Genomic DNA, 15522 nt, shown 5'->3' on the forward strand with positions numbered 1-15522 from the left:
TGGTCTCTGTGTTTGGGGCTGCCTGGCAGGGGTGCCCACCGCCTGCTCCCCTTGAGCATACCCCTGCCCCTCGCTCCTCCACCCCACCAGGCCTTCCTCACCCCCCACCCCTTCCTTTTGGGGAACTGGGAAGTGTCACATCATCGCTGCCACCAATGACACTAAGGCTCTGGTCCCTTCAGCCTCACACCTGGCTCTGGGGCTTTCTCCTTCTGATGCAGCCCCAAACCCCATTGGCCTTCCTGAAGCAAGCCTATTCCCTGCTGCCACACCTCTCCTTGGTGCACAGCTCTGCCCAGTGCTGCCCAGGCCCTTCCTCTTGTGCCCTGTCCCACTGTGCCCCAGGCAGACACGTCACCTTCTGCTGGCCATCACCTCTGCCTGTGGCCCAGGTTGCAGCAGGACAAACCCATGGCAGAGCTTGCATGAAACAATGACCATCCATCTAGGGCAGTTTGCATCTTCCACCCATCTCTCCCTGCCCAGCACTAAGGTCTGCAGGGAAGGGACTGCAGTTAAAGAGCAGTTATGGTTTGCCTCTCTTTGGCAGGGAGAGGCAGGTTTAGCCCACAGGCACGACACCCTGGTCCCACCTGGCACCCTGAGCTGATCCCAGCCCATTTCACTGGGTCCTGCAGGGCTGGGTCTGACTCTGCACCAAACACCAAAACCCTACACCCCTGCAGAGGGGATGAATGGTGAATTTATTTATTGAATACATTATTCCAGGTGAGACAACAACATCCACCTAATGTATTTATTGAATTAAATTTGTCCAGTGCACCCTCTGAGTGTTAAAGGGAATGACAGCCATGCACATCCACCCTGACACACCCTGTAACGTGTACATACATCCCACAGGAGCACATGCAGACCCACACAGCCAAACTCACTCCATGGTACCATCACCTTCCCATCCCAGTAAAGCACTATTCCCCCTCTGAAAGCCGTAGGACAGTGATTTCCAGGTGACCCTTTCTGTCCTGCTTTCAGCTGTGAGCACCCTTTCCCCAGAGCTACTGTTTCTCTTCCATCAGAGGTTAAGCCCAGGCATCCAACATGTTTGTCTTTGTCCCCCGATCGTTTGACGTGTTAGATGATAGCCCATGGAGTGTAAATAATGTATATACAGTGAGAAAATAATTCAGTATTGAGGTGTTTGAGATACGGAGCTGTAACAACTTCTAGTCATCCAGCATCTGTGATTTATGTGCCATTTTCTGTAAAGATATGAAGAAGAATAAAACTAAACAGGAATACTGTGTATGAGTCCAGTCACCAATGTTCAAGAAGGGCGAGTTCAGCCAGAGCTCAGAGGGAGTTGGATGTCATGCTGTAGCCAGAGACATTAGAGATCCAAAGCAGCCCAGAGGTCTGCAATGGGGTCTCTCTGCAGTGAAATACAAAACTGAAAGGGGTGTGCTTGTACTTGGAGCAGAAGTTACAGCATACAGCTGGTGAAAGAAAAGTCACTTCAGCATCTGGAGCAGCCCTGGTGCTTTGGGTCACCCCATATCACATGTGGCCTGGTGTTCAGAGAGTTGGACAGACCTCCAGGCAGGCTCAGCCTCTGCCAGGAGAGGCTGCATGGCCCTGCTGGCCTGAGGCCCTGGGGCAGCAGCCAGACACCACAAGTGCAGGGGAGCTGGTTGAGAGGGAAGAGCACCCAGGGGATTTCCAGCTAGGGTGAGCTCCAATTCGAGAGCAATGGGAGCCTGTTCTGGGTTACCAGGCACAGTGGGTTTAGTACCAAACACCAATGCATCCACTAGAATTATTTACTCATTTCCTGCTGTGAGATGGATTGGGAGCAGGGCAAAACAGGCTCAAAACTTTAAAGGGTATAAAGAAAACTTTATTACCAGAATCAAAAGAAAAATATAAAAAGAAAATGAGAATACTTCAGAACACTCCTCCTCTCCCAACATCCTCTTTTCTTTCCCACTGAAAATGTAAAGAGACGAAATTTTGGACTTTCAGTCAGTTTGTCACCTCTAAAACAGTCTTTCTTCAGTTCTCTTAGGGAGAGGAGTCTCTCTTGCCATGCAGACTTCTCCACAAGAAACAGTTCTCTCATGGTTTTTAATTTCCATAGATAGCAACCGCTTGGAAATTTGCAATCATTAAGTCCCTCCCATCTCTTGCAGCCTTCCCACAGGTGTGTTCATGGGCCATGTCAACTTATAGGGTATTATTTTAAGGATGAGCTGCTCTAGTATAAAAGCAAAAATTCTTTTCGTCCATCTCTGGGAATGGAGGTTTTCTTCTTTCTGCTCCTGGGCAAGGTTTCTCCTCTCTCTCATCTCTCTCTGTTCAAGCTTCTCATTGGATCGCAGCAGCTGCAACATCTGCTTATTTTAACACGGATGCTTCTCCTCATGGCTGTGGTTAGAATGCTACATTCCCCCCAATGCATTCCATGAATTACAGGAAAAAAACAAAGTCTGACATATCAAATATATCTTCACCATAGCCTTACAAAAGAATTTCAGCCCAAAACTAAGGCGTCTCCTCAATCCCCTCCCATCTAGAGTTTGACTCCTTCACTGACCTCAGCGTCCCATGTTGTTTTCTCTACGTGCCTTCACCCTTTCCTTTTCCTGCTTTGGGAGAGAACTGGAGTTTGTAGGTTCATCAGTTCTCATGCTTAATCAATTGAAACAGTTTTTCTAGAGCTCTGCACTGCTGAAAGGTTGATCTCATCCAGGCCCTACATCAGAGAGATCGCTCACTGTGCCTCTCAATGCTGATTATGTGGTCTCTGCCGACACTGTGCGAGCTGCGCTGGCCGCTGGCTCTACTCAGTGCTTTTTTTCACACGGAGCACCAAAACCAGGAAAAGCTGCTGCTGCCATTTTTGTCCTTCTGTCCACAGCATGGCTGGCTAAAAGCGGCTAAACAAACAAAGTTCATTGCGAGCCATGCTGAGGAGCCACGGCCACGCTCTGCTGTCCTGGTCGTGCCGATCTTGGCCGCGCAGTCCCGGCCATGTGGCTGCTCCCGGTTCGGGGTGACAGTGGCCACTCCCTGGCTCTCCTGGCCTTGGGGCTGCACCCAGTGCCAACTGTGGGGTCACTCCCAGCGCTGGTCCTGGTCTCATGGTTGCACCCAACCTTGGGACGGTCCCCAGCGGCACAGCCTGGCGAAGCCCCTGGCAAAAAAGGATCAACAGGCTCTGCCGGAAAGAGGCCCCAGCTGCCTCACTCGCATAGGGCCCGGCGGGCTTCCCGGGAAGGGGCCAGCGCCACAGCAGTGCCCAGCGCGGCCCAGCCTAGCCCACCCAGACAACGGCTCAAATGGCGAAAGCCAGGAGAGCTTCGCGCGGCCGTTGTTTGTTCGTTTTTAAACTCGCTTTTCCGCAGAGGTGTGTGCGACTCTTCTTGAGTGGCTTATCCAGGTGTCAATCTTCACAACCAGCCAGCTGATTGGCTCTGCCGGCCCCACAAGGACCCGCCTCTGCGGCCGCTGGGCTCCTCCCCAACGGAACCGGCCTGTGTTAGGGCAGGACCCAGGTAACGCCCCGCCTGCCCGGCTGAGAGAATCTGGGAACGCTCTGCTGCAAACACCTAGTGGCTTCCAGGGACAGGGAGAATGCTGGGGTGCATAGGAAATAAGAGACTTGTGGAACAATGAGGCTGCTTGGCCTGACTTTGTGGAGAGGCTGTAGGCCCAAAGTCTGTGGTTCCCCAGGGGACAGGGCCCTCGTAGGTCCCACCAAGCTTGGGGTGTCTTTGCACCTGATGGGAAGTGGTGCCTGTCTCCCACACTGGTGTCCAAGCCTGTCCACCAGACATACCAGCTCCATAGATTGTGAGTGGTGTTGCACTTTGAAGAGCAAAGAGGAGATCTCCTAACCCTGTCATCTCTGCTGTTGATGTGCGTGGCTGAGAACAACCCTACTTGCAGGCAGAGCCTTTCTCTGCTCTTCTCTTGTGCCCCCTAGGAAGAGAAGGGAATTTGGTCAATGACATTAAGGAATCCTGCAAATTCTACCTTAAAAAACCTATCTATATAGGGATTGAAGGAAAGGAAGGTAGGAAAAAAAACCCTCTTTGGAGGCAGGGAGGCAGCTGAGCTCTGCTGTGGTGGGAGGTCAGCATGAGGAGATGGGCTGCAATGCTTCATTTCAAACCACCCCCAGCTGCTCCACCATGGCCTCATTGAATGCTCCCAGCCCAGCTGGTGGGTGGTACAGCCAGTCTGTAGTGGCTGGGAGGAGGCAGAGAGCCCAGCCCAACCTGCCAGAGGGACAGTTCTGAGAGCCACCCAGCAAGGTGGGTGGGATGGGATGCAATATTCCTCTCCTGCAGCTGACAGCTAGGTGAGAAAAACCTTCCCTGGCCCACCACAGCCTAGTGCTGTGCCAGAAATGGGCATTAATTCTGGCCGTCACTCATGACTACCATGGGGGTGGCCCTAAGATTTACAGGGATCTGCCCCAAGGTGCCTTTGTGGCTAGCAGAGGATGGGGGGATGCAGAGGCAAGGGAGAGGATGGTGATGAATAGATGGAGGTGAGGGAGGCAAGTGGGGATGAAACAGATGGCTCTGGGGATGCAATGCAGCCCCAGGAGAGAAGGAGCAGGCTCTTGGAGTCTGGCCCAGGCACCTCGGCCCCTGAGGAGAGCCCAGGCACACGTTTAACTTGGCTCCTGTTCAAGAACTGCTGTCAGGACTCAGATTAGCATGAAGGTTATTTTCAGTCAAATATTTCTACAGTCTCCCCTCCCTTACAGTGATTGAATTTCTTTTTTCCCACAGTGCTGTGGAAGAGAGGAGGAGAGGAACAAGGCAGGGCAGAAGGGGTGCCTGGGCTCCCTGTGTGAGAGAGCTGCGTTGTGTCCAGTCAGGACCACCTTGCACAGAGGCCTGAGCCTTGCCTGGGCCAGGTGTGCCGAGCAGCTGTGAGGGCTGCAGGTATCCATCTCCTCAGTGAGAGGCAGATACCTGCAGTGATGGCCAGGCTGCTGGCCAGGACCTGCTGCTTCAAAGCTCTTTCTCAGGCTCCCAGATGCCCTTCTGGGCTGGTGGCTGCCAGACCCAGGAGCCACAGGCCTCTCACTGCCTACATGCCTGAAGCTGTTGCCTTCCCCAGACCCAAGGACCACCAGGATTTGTACAAGCTGTCAGTGGAGCAGAGTGACATCTTCTGGGGAACACTGGGAAGGAGCCGGCTCACCTGGATCACCCCCTTCCACTCTGTCCAGGACTGTGACTTGTGCCAGGGCAGAGTATCCTGGTTCCTGGGGGGGCAGCTGAATGTGTCAGGTAAGGAAGGAGATGGACAAGGGATCATACCAAGTGCTTGCAGGTGCTTCCATGTGTGTGACTTCAGCCCTGGGAATGTATCAGCAGAACACAGAGTTAAAGGTCTGGAGAGAGGGGGATCCCCAAAAGCTCCAGTTGTCCTGCAGTGGCTGTAGTGTAAGGTGTGGCTAACCCTAAGGAAGCAGCTGGGTTTCACTGGAGAGGTCACAGCTGGATTGGTGTGTGCTGGGAGCTGGGTTGCTCTCCCTTGGCCCCCGTGGATCCCACTGCAGTGCAGTAGCTCTGTCCTGCAGGACCATAGGCACTAAGCCTGAAACCCTGTGCATTCAGCAGGCAGGGTTGCTCTAGGTCATTCCTGCTCAGAAGAGGCAAGATGTACCTGTGGAAGGCAAAATACAGGAGAAATGAGCCATACTGTCACCACTGTAGTGGGAGCCTTTTCTGTGCACTGGGGCTATTGGCTTAGGGTGTCTGTCAGAACAAGACACAGAGTGGTGACACTGTGTCCTGCTCACAGTGCTGTTGGTCCCTGTCTTCAAAATACAAGACAGACCTCTGAGAAAATCAGATCTTATGTAATCTATTTGGGAACAAGAGCAGGAGTTATTTGCCTTTGGGATTTGACATCTTACTTTTTCTCCTTTTATATGCATTTCTTTCTCTCCTGGAAAACTACAAATGGTCAGGAGAAAAAAGTTGGTATGCAAACTGGGGCTGCTGCATCATCCCATGGCTTTAGCAGGTTTAAGGAAAACAGAGAGTGGAACAAGGCTTCTGAGGAAACTGCAGCTGCCAGCAATGTGGGAAACTACATGGAAGATTTGCAGCCAAAGCCTCAGCTTACAATGTCCCTGGAAAGCCAGGAGCTGTGCACTCTGTATTTACCCTGGCTCTTTTCCATCTTGGGTGAATGCACTCTGCAGCCTTCCAGTGCAGAGCTTCCCTTTGTCATACATTTGTTATTTAGGAGCACCACCACTAAAAACTGCCCTGGTTCACCCCGGAGGCAGCTGCAAGGCAGTGCTGGATGGAGTGGAAGCTTGGTTAATGTTTGTCAGCACTCTGAGGGCACTGGGATGTGACCCCCAAAGGGACTTCTTCAGGTGTTTTCTGCTCTGGACTGCATGAGGTCACAGGTAAGGAGGAAGCTGACAGTGGGGATTGGCAGGTATTGGACTGGTGAGGAACATAACAGGCTTGGGATGGTGCTTGTTATCTCCTGGCTGCTATCCACAAAGGTTGCCCAAGGCTAATGCTGAGAAGACTCACACACAGCCCTGACTTTGACCTGAAAATGGGACAGGCAGTGCTGGCTTTATGAGAGGTAAGAGGCACTGAGTGTTGCCCTGTCAATGATACTGGTTTTTCCTTTCCAGTGAATTGTCTGGACCGTCACGTCCATGTAGCCCCAGACAAAGTGGCTTTAATCTGGGAGAAGGATGAACCTGGAGAGGAGGTACGGGTGACATACAGGTCAGTAATCACCTCTCAACATATCAGAGGCATGTGGTAGCATGCATGAACACTGCACAGGGCTGATCTGCTGATGTCTGTCATGTGAGGGAATGCAGTGTCCCTTCACACAGATTCAGAGTATGGCAGCTGTTGGCTTGCTTTTGCTGGTCTGAAACTTCAGGCCTGATGAAATCTCCTGGGCCCTGAGGAGTCCCTGCCCAGCTGGGGAGGCAGATATAAGCCCCTTGGGGCAGCCCTGCAATGCTTGTAGGTAAGACACACAGGAAAGTCACATGTGTGCCTTCTCACCGAGGTTCCTGTTATCTAAACTTCTGGGTCAGTGGTCTGCAAGGAAGGCAAATTCACAGCTGCAAGAGCATTGAGAAATCCCACACTCATGTCAGCAGTGCTGCTGCATTTGGCTCTCTGGGGTGGCTGCCTGTCCAGCCCTGCTAGGTTGGTCTGGGGCCTCCCACCTTCCAGCTTAAATTGCCTGCTCTCTGAGTCACTGCCACAGAATTCACTTAAATCCCTCTGCACACCAAACAAGTCCCTCTGTCTTCTCTGACTTCAGGCCTCACATGACAAATATGGCCAGTGACTCCTGCCAATCCCTATGCATGGAGAGCCCTTCCATAAAATGACTCACTGACAGCCAAGCTGTGGTTTCTGGGAGTGATGCTTCTTGAGAGAGGCATCTTTCTGCTCACTGCTTTCCTACAGCTGCTGTTCTTGCTTGACCTCAGCTTTAGTTAAGCATGGGACCCTGTTTTGGGGAAAGATATCTAACTTCTCACATGTAACCTCCAGATGTGCAGGGTAGTGTCACACTGGTTGTGCAGGTTGGTAAGAAATGTGGAGGCTGTTATCGAGAAAGTCAGCTGAGGTGTTGTGGGTTTGCTGAGCCAGACAAATTGCCAGTGGCTGTTGTTGTACAGAAATCATTCTAATTTATGTCTTTTCCATAAATAGCAGTCTATGTTAGACACTCTTTTCTTTCCTTCCCACTGATTTTTACAGCTCTCCCATAGTCTTCCAGAGTGAGGAGGGTTAGGGAATGTAGGGATATAAGCTGTGTCCTTGTGACTCTTTATGCATGCAGGTAGGATCTGCAGGAAAGCCTCTAACAGTGCCATTGCTTCTTTGGGCAGGGAGCTGCTGGAGCTGACGTGCCGCCTGGGAAATACCCTGAAACGGCAAGGGGTGAAGCAGGGTGACAGGGTGACAATCTACATGCCCCCGTGCCCACTGGCAGTGGCCAGCATGCTGGCTTGTGCCCGCATCGGGGCCGTGCACGCTGTGGTGTTTGCTGGCTTCAGTGCAGAGTCCCTGGCTGACAGGATCAGGGATGGTAAGAGGCAATGGGTAACAGTGACATGTTTCCCGTGGGGGACAGTGCTGAGCTTGTTGGTTCAGCTGCTCATGGGGCTCAGGGTTGTGGGGATGGCAAAGGTTTTCTGAGTGAGACTCCCTGGGCTCTCTGAGAGTGTCCTGACATAATGTATAGTCAAGGAGCAGGTACTAGCAGCTCAATAAATGGCATGAGCTCACTAAATACATCCCAGCCCATGGGGTGAACAGGTTTTCTCTTTCATGCATGGGACTCAAGGACTGGGATACAATGTCTCCTGTAAGGAGATGCAACACCGGCAGAAATGAATGGAAAACCAAGATGCAAAGCTGCTGTATTTGTTAAGTGAAGACATGAGTAAGTACTAAGGCTGGGATACAGAGAGAGAGGTGAAAGGTCATGGCAGAGCCAAACTGCTCTGTGACTGCTGAGAGGGGCAGGGTTGCTTATGTGGCTCTTCTGTCTTCTGCAGCCCAGTCAGAGACAGTGATTACAGTGAACCAGGGGCTAAGAGGTGGCAAGATTATTGAGCTGAAGAAGACAGTGGACCAGGCTGTGAAGCAGTGCACTGGAGTGAAACGGGTTCTGGTTTCCATGAGGACCACCAGCAAGGTTCCCATGACAGCTCTAGATGTGCCCCTGGAGGAGGTGAGAGGCTGCCCAGCCATTCTGCCACTTCTCCTGGGCAAAGTGCTTGCTCTGGGTGCAGGGACACTGGGTGGAGAGGATCTCACCTGGCCATGGCAGTTTTGCTGGCATTAACAGAATTTGGGGACATTGTCCCATAGCAGCAGTGGCAGTCAGAGCTGCACACAAGTTCAGGACAGTCCCAGTAACCATTAGAATGGCCACTGGTGTGTCTTCCCACACTACCAGCCCTGTATGCCAGGGGCAGGCAGTGCAAGCCAGAGCACATAGGAGGGTGGACAGGGGCCTAGAAACACATGAGACATGGGCTGCTACTTTGTGAATCCAGCTTTGGACTGCTACTACACTGTCACACAGGGGTCTGCTGGCTGACCTGGCATGTGCCAATTATCCATAGCACACAGGGTGGCTAGGCTGCCAGCACGGAGCACAACTTCTGAACAGGTGAGCCCCTGCCATCCATTTCTTCTGAAAGATGTTTGTAGGGAGCAGGGTGCTCTCTACAAGCGCTCAGAGGGGAGGGAGACTTGGGAGAAAGGTGCACAAGCAGGTGTGGGGATGACACAAGGGAGGCTGTGAGACCCTGAGAGAACTGTTGTGCTCTTTCCTGCAGGAGATGATGAAGGAGGATGCATACTGTGAGCCTGCTGTCATGGAGAGCGAAGACATGTTGTTTCTTCTCTACACATCAGGCAGCACTGGCAAACCCAAGGGCTTGGTTCATTCCCAGGCTGGTTACTTGCTGTTTGCTGCTCTCACACACAAGGTAATGGATCCCAGCCACAAAGTGCTCATAAGCCAGCAGTTCATAGGTAGTGCAGGGAAGACACATGCTCCTTGTTGCTCATTACAAGCTTTATCCAGTGCAAAGCCTCTGGGACGCCTTCCAAGCCCCAGCAGAACACATCTGGCTATAGGTAGTGCTCCATAGCAGGGTCTCCCAAATACATACTGAGCTCTGAGCTACCTTCTTGGCTTTCTTCTTTCATTGTCCTACACTAAACAGAGCTATTGGACAGGATACTCAGCCTTGCAAGAATGATTTTATATTACTGAGTTAAGAGGAAAAAGCCAATTGGTTCCTAGAAACTGTGGCTTTTCCTAAGTGTAACCACCCCAGCTCAGGTGGGAGAGCAAAGGCAGTGCTTCTGGGAGGAGCAGATGTGCAATACCTGTAAAAGCTGGTGAGTGCCCTCATGACAAAGGGTCTGTGGGTCATGAAGAGTGTGGGTCATCTTCGGGAAGAGGAAAACCTTTAACCACAACAAATGCCCAAAACAAACTCAGAACTGGATAAAAGGGCACTGAGCCCAGCACAGAGATGCCTTTGGCTGTAGGAATGGTTGGAAGGAGCATTCCTGTGACATAATATGAGGTTCCATGTAAGAGGGAGCTCTTACCTGAACAGCCCCTTAGCTTTGGATCTGGCTCTTCCTGAGTGTGACTGCAGTTCCAGTAGTGCCTCAGAGCACACACCCTGGGACAAAGCAAGCTCAGGACTGGCTGTTCTTCTCTGTTAGCCATGAGTGCTGAAGGCCATACCTCCTGGGGGTGTGCAGAGGCGTGGGAGCCCTTGGCTTTCCTGTGAACTAAGCTGTGCCCAGTGTGATGGGTGACCCTCTCAAGACCCTCAGAGGTTTGCAGGAGCCAGGGCTGTCATTCCAGAATGGCAGTGCAGCGTGTGGCCATGTTAGCTCCCAGGAGCACTGAAAACCTGGACACAGGGCTGGCACACTCAGATCCCTCAGCTGGATGGGGCAGACTGCTGCTACCATAACTCACTGCTCCACTAAAGAGACAGAAGAACTAAGAGAAGCTTCCATCATGGCACTTCTGACCACTTGAAGCCCCAGAGTCCCCAGATGAAAGTCAGCAGGGAGCTGCAGGAAGAAAAGAGTGGGGTCTGAAACCACAGAAATCAGAGGAGACAGCAAGGAGTGATAGGCTAGTGGGAGAGTAGCCCCTAGGAAGCTTTCCAGGCACTGAGTAAATGAAGAGTGCTTTAAGAAGCTGGTTGTGTTGCTGCCAACGTGACAGCACTCAGCTCTGCCCTGCACAGCGCAGTCATCATTCCTTCATGTTCCAGCCTTGCAGCCAAGGGTCTCTTGAGGAATAAATGGGGCAGTGGGAAGAAGAGCTTGTTTTGCTTTCTGCCTTCAGGCACAGCCCTGCACTCACCCAGCTGAGATGGAGAGATTCCAGCTCTTGTGGGCAGGCTGGGGTTGCTCTGGGCCAAGGCATCACATGGTCCCTCTGCTTGCTGCCTCACTGCTCCTGTGCTGGGCTCCTTGCTGAGCTCAGGGGGTTTGGAGTGTTTACTGTCCATCTGGAGTCCAGCAGCGCCTACAGGAGGCTCATGGAGTCCTCTACCACTTTGCCCTTGCCTACGACTCCTCTCCTTCCACATGGTCCCATAAGTACAGATGCATTTTTCTTACCCGGAAGGTTCTGGGTATTACAGGATACTTGGATCAGCCTTGTCTAGATACCAGCAAAAGGAAAGAAAAGCTGTATCTCTTACCATTGGAAAAGAGAAAATTTGTATGTGGGGTTTTTTAAGTGTCTGTTTCCTGCATCTTCACAGTTTTGGTTTTTATTTAACTTCAATTTTGTTTACCTAATTTTATTTTTTCTGACCTTTTTTTTAAAGAAACTCTTTGCAGGAAGAAGGTGTCCCTGCAGGGTGGTAGGAAGACAGAAGAACACAGTAATTTTAGGGCTGACAGAGAGTACGCTGCTCCCTGTTGTGCCCCCTGCAGGAATGCAGGCCCAGGTGAAACCCTCACTGCCTCTCTTTTCTTGCTCAGTACGTGTTCGACTACCAGGACAGGGACATCTTTGGCTGTGTGGCAGACATTGGCTGGATCACGGGACACACCTACGTGGTCTACGGCCCCCTCTGCAATGGTGGTACCACTGTCCTTTTTGAGAGCACTCCTGTCTACCCTAACCCTGGTGAGTGAGGTGGCTCAGGGGAGCTGCAAGGGGAAGTCGTTTCCTCTGCTTAGGAAGCCACTGCTGCTTCTTCAGGGGTGGAGCTGTTAATCCCTCTCCTTCCCTGCAGAAGGAACAGTAGCAGAGCTAGGTGATGTGAAGAAAAAGGGGCTGCTGCTCCTGAACTGCTTCCATCCTTCCCACCATACAATGGCTGGGGGTCGTGGTGCTGCTGGACAGCCTTTGCTCTCACCTCTTCTTTCTCTACCTTGGTGTTGGGCTGGGAGGACCTGTGTGGATGCTTAGTGGCCCTGTTTCCATTCCAGGCCGCTACTGGGAAACAGTGGAGAGGTTAAGAATTAACCAGTTCTATGGGGCACCCACGGCCATCCGCCTGCTCCTGAGGTACGGCAATGAATGGGTGAAGAAGTACGACCGCTCTTCTCTCAAAATGCTTGGCTCAGGTAAGTGCAGCAAAGTGGGCTGGGGCAGCAAATCCCTGGACACCACATTGTGCCTCTTCACTCAAATGCCAAGAGTAGCAGCACATGAGACCCCAGAGTCAGGAGACTGCACTATTTCTGCTCTGCCCCATTGTTTTTCCCCTTGCAGTGGGGGAACCCATCAACAAGGAGGCGTGGGAATGGTACTTCCGTGTGGTTGGCGAGACACGATGCCCAGTAGTTGACACTTGGTGGCAAACTGGTGAGATGCATTGATTCCTTGTTCCAGCTTCTGCTCTCCCAGGCTTTGGGAGTGACCTGCTGCTTTTCTGGCCAAGTGATAGTGGTTGTTGCTGACAGTCTTGTATGAGCAAGGCTGTAAGGGTCCTTGAGCACCCAAACATACAAGAGAAAAATGGCCTTTAAAGCTAACCTAGATAAACATGGGGATTTGAGGGTACATCTCAACAGATCCCTGCTGAACTAAATGAGCATAATCATGCTTCTGCAAAGTTCCTTCCCCAGCTCTCTGGCAAAGCCAGCCCCAGCCTGTGCAGTATGTAGTGACAAGACAAATGCTGTTGGCCAAGCAGTGCTACTTGGCATTCATCTTATCCCTGACTTTGATGAGCCTTACAGTTTCTTTTCTTTCAGAAACAGGAGGCATCTGTATCTCACCCCGTCCTTCTAATCCTGGAGCTGAAATCCTTCCAGGAATGGCTATGAGACCCTTTTTTGGGATCAGCCCCTCCCTCTTGGATGACAAGGTATGTTTATAACCTGCAGTCCAGCTGCTGGCTCAGCCCCCTTTCTCCCAGGTGCTTGCTGTGTGTACTTGCCAATGGGAGTGGAAATCTGTAAGCATCTCTTTCCTGCTCATCTCTGCTAGACAGCAACCATCCTTACTGGAAAGGGACAAACAGGGAAGCTGTTCTTCCAGCTAGTGCAGAAGTTGAGTTGTTGTCCAGCTTGCACTGTCCTGACCAGAGAGGCTGTGTTTGGGGTCCCTGGCACATCTTTCCAGGAAGGATAGGGCTGGGCAGGGACAGCCAGTCTCCCTGGAGAGGCCTTGCATCCCACCATGGGAGGCATTTTGTTGCAGGCATATGCTGGGAGAGACTAAGCCTGTCCTGTTGAAGTGAGGCACACAGGACCCTCCTCACTGCCCTCCCTGATTTCCATCACAGCATTGTTAAACAGGCAGTACCTAAACATCCCAAGTATCTTCAGCCATGGTTACTAAAAGGTAACTATTTCACAGGGAAATGTCCTTCTGGAAAATGATGTCTCAGGAGCTCTTTGCATCTCACAAGCCTGGCCTGGTATGGCACGAACCATTTACAATGACCACAAGAGATTTCTGAAAACTTACCTGACTTCTTATCCAGGTAAGGAAAACATGTAGCAAGACACTTGCACACGTTTGGTTGGGTATGGTTGGGTCCACTTGCTGGCTTTCTGTATGGGGCAGGATTCAGGAGAGCTGGTATTGCTCCTTTGTTCTTCCAGAGACCCTCTACAGTCCTGGGGCCTTTCATCTCCCTAGGTCTGATATCACAGCACTGCCCCTCACCAACCTTCCCAACTGGATCACACACTGTTTTAAGGCAGTGGATTTGTCCTTCTGCCTCCAGTCCCCTTGAGCACAGACCCCTTGCTGCATCTCTTGCAAACCCTGTCAGTCTCTGTGACTCACCCAGAGCACTGAGCAAGCCCAAAAGTGTGTGTCTGTCTTGATGTAATGCGAAGAGAATCAGCAAGACCACAGGCACCTGCACTGGAGCAAAGTGCCCCAGCACACGGTGATGAGACAGGCACAGCATTAGCCAGTACACTGCAGAATGAGGGCAGAAGCCTGCTGATAGAGCAGGACCAACACAGGCAGAAGACTAAGGAAGGTGGGCACATTTATCCTGAGCAGCTGAGGAAGAAGCAGAGTACATGGGCCCTGAAGCCAACAGAGAGGAGGAAGGGAAATACAGCTGAGTATAGCTGCTGAGCAGCTCACATGCTCCTTCCAACAAGTGACTATGGCATGGTTCTGGCTACTGCAGGATTTTTCTTCACTGGGGATGGTGTGTATCGTACCAGTGAGGGCTACTACCAGCTAACAGGACGGCTGGATGACATCATTAGCATCAGTGGACACCGGCTGGGCACTGCAGAGGTGGAGAATATTGTGGTAAGAGATGTGGGTGGGACGTAAAGCCATCCAAACTAAAGCAGTCAGGGACAGGAGGAAAAGATCAGTGCTTGCAGACCTACTGAGGCAGGAAGGAAAAAGGGCAGAGGCCGTCTGAGGTCCTTCCTTATTCCCCTACATTATTGTGGGCTGCAGCAGCCAAGTCAGGTCAGGACAGCTCCAGGAGGCAGCCAGCCTGCCAAAAGCACTGAGTCAAAGCCCTGCCCTGTTCTCTTCCAGAATCACCATGTGGCAGTGGCAGAGTCTGCTGTCATTGGCTATCCACATGAGATCAAGGGAGAAGGTAAGATGCTTTATTTCCTGCCCCAAAACATCTCCTGGGGCTATGGCACTGCAGGGGGAAGTGGGACTGGTAGCAGTGCTGTGTCCACACCATACAGCATGTGGGGATCTCAGCACATCCATCACAACCTGCACCTGCTCACCAACCAGCTAGGCTTGGCCTCAGGTGGCAGCAGCATAGGGTGGCAGCAGCAGTGCTTCTGTGAGGCCAAAAGCACGTGGTTTTGGCTACAGAGCGTCCCCTGAGGCTACCAGCAGAGAGGGGCTCTCCTGGCACTAGGTCCAGGCAGGTCTCAGGGGCATGGTACGCACCGTGCTCAGTGACCTGGTGGTCCTCCTGCCAGGAGCCTATGTGTTTGTTGTGCTGAAGGAGAAGGCCGGTGACTACACACAGGAGAATCTTGCTGCTGAGCTGCAGGAGCTCATCTCAAAGAAGATTGCTAAGTATGCAGCTCCAGATTATGTTCAGGTAACACAAGCAAACTGGTCTAACACCCACACTGGCAGATTGGCTGAACCCTTTCTCTCTGCCTTGACTCTGCTCCTCCCCGTCACAGGTCACACACCGGCTGCCCAAGACACGCTCAGGGAAGATTATGCGTCGGGTGCTACGGAAAATTGTGGAGGACAAGGCCAGTGAGCTTGGGGACCTAACCACCCTGGATGACCATGAGGCTGTGCAGCAGATCATAGAGGGACACAAGCACCTTGTGGAACAGCAGAAGGGCCACTAGCTTGGCTCTGCCAGCAGCCACCTCCTCCTCCTTCACTGTAAAACCAGGGAAACATCCAGAAAAGCCACTAAGCAAGTGGTGGCCAGTAAGTTCTCAGATCACACCTGCATTCCAGTCTTGAAGTGACCTCTCCACAACACAAGAGACCCTCAAAACCTGTCTCTATACACCCATGTAGACAGAGGAGAGAACATGCCTCATCATA

The 15522-nt window shown here is 51.9% G+C and overlaps 1 protein-coding gene across 1 annotated transcript; it reads left to right on the forward strand.

Annotated features, from left to right (window-relative positions):
* Window positions 1–4954: 4954 nt before the first annotated feature.
* On the forward strand, window positions 4955–15317 carry LOC131084842 (acetyl-coenzyme A synthetase 2-like, mitochondrial). The gene is made up of 14 exons (XM_058026603.1): window positions 4955–5267; window positions 6644–6740; window positions 7874–8073; window positions 8546–8721; window positions 9335–9487; window positions 11529–11676; window positions 11982–12119; window positions 12268–12360; window positions 12753–12865; window positions 13360–13486; window positions 14153–14280; window positions 14521–14584; window positions 14928–15052; window positions 15141–15317. Exons 1-14 carry the CDS (start codon window positions 4955–4957, stop codon window positions 15315–15317), a joined length of 2052 nt encoding a protein of 683 aa, XP_057882586.1.
* The last annotated feature ends 205 nt before the right edge of the window (window positions 15318–15522 follow it).

This window comes from Melospiza georgiana, chromosome 6 (genome assembly GCF_028018845.1).
Source record: "Melospiza georgiana isolate bMelGeo1 chromosome 6, bMelGeo1.pri, whole genome shotgun sequence".
Lineage (NCBI taxonomy): Eukaryota > Metazoa > Chordata > Aves > Passeriformes > Passerellidae > Melospiza > Melospiza georgiana.

What these genes read in the sequence shown, in the direction of transcription:
- LOC131084842 (XM_058026603.1), top strand. Translation starts at nt 4,955, where the DNA reads ATGGCCAGGCTGCTGGCCAGGACCTGCTGCTTCAAAGCTCTTTCTCAG. An exon ending in GGGGCAGCTGAATGTGTCAG is followed by an intron (nt 5,268 to 6,643) that starts GTAAGGAAGGAG and finishes TTTCCTTTCCAG; the next exon opens with TGAATTGTCTGGACCGTCAC. An exon ending in TTGCTGCTCTCACACACAAG is followed by an intron (nt 9,488 to 11,528) that starts GTAATGGATCCC and finishes TTTCTTGCTCAG; the next exon opens with TACGTGTTCGACTACCAGGA.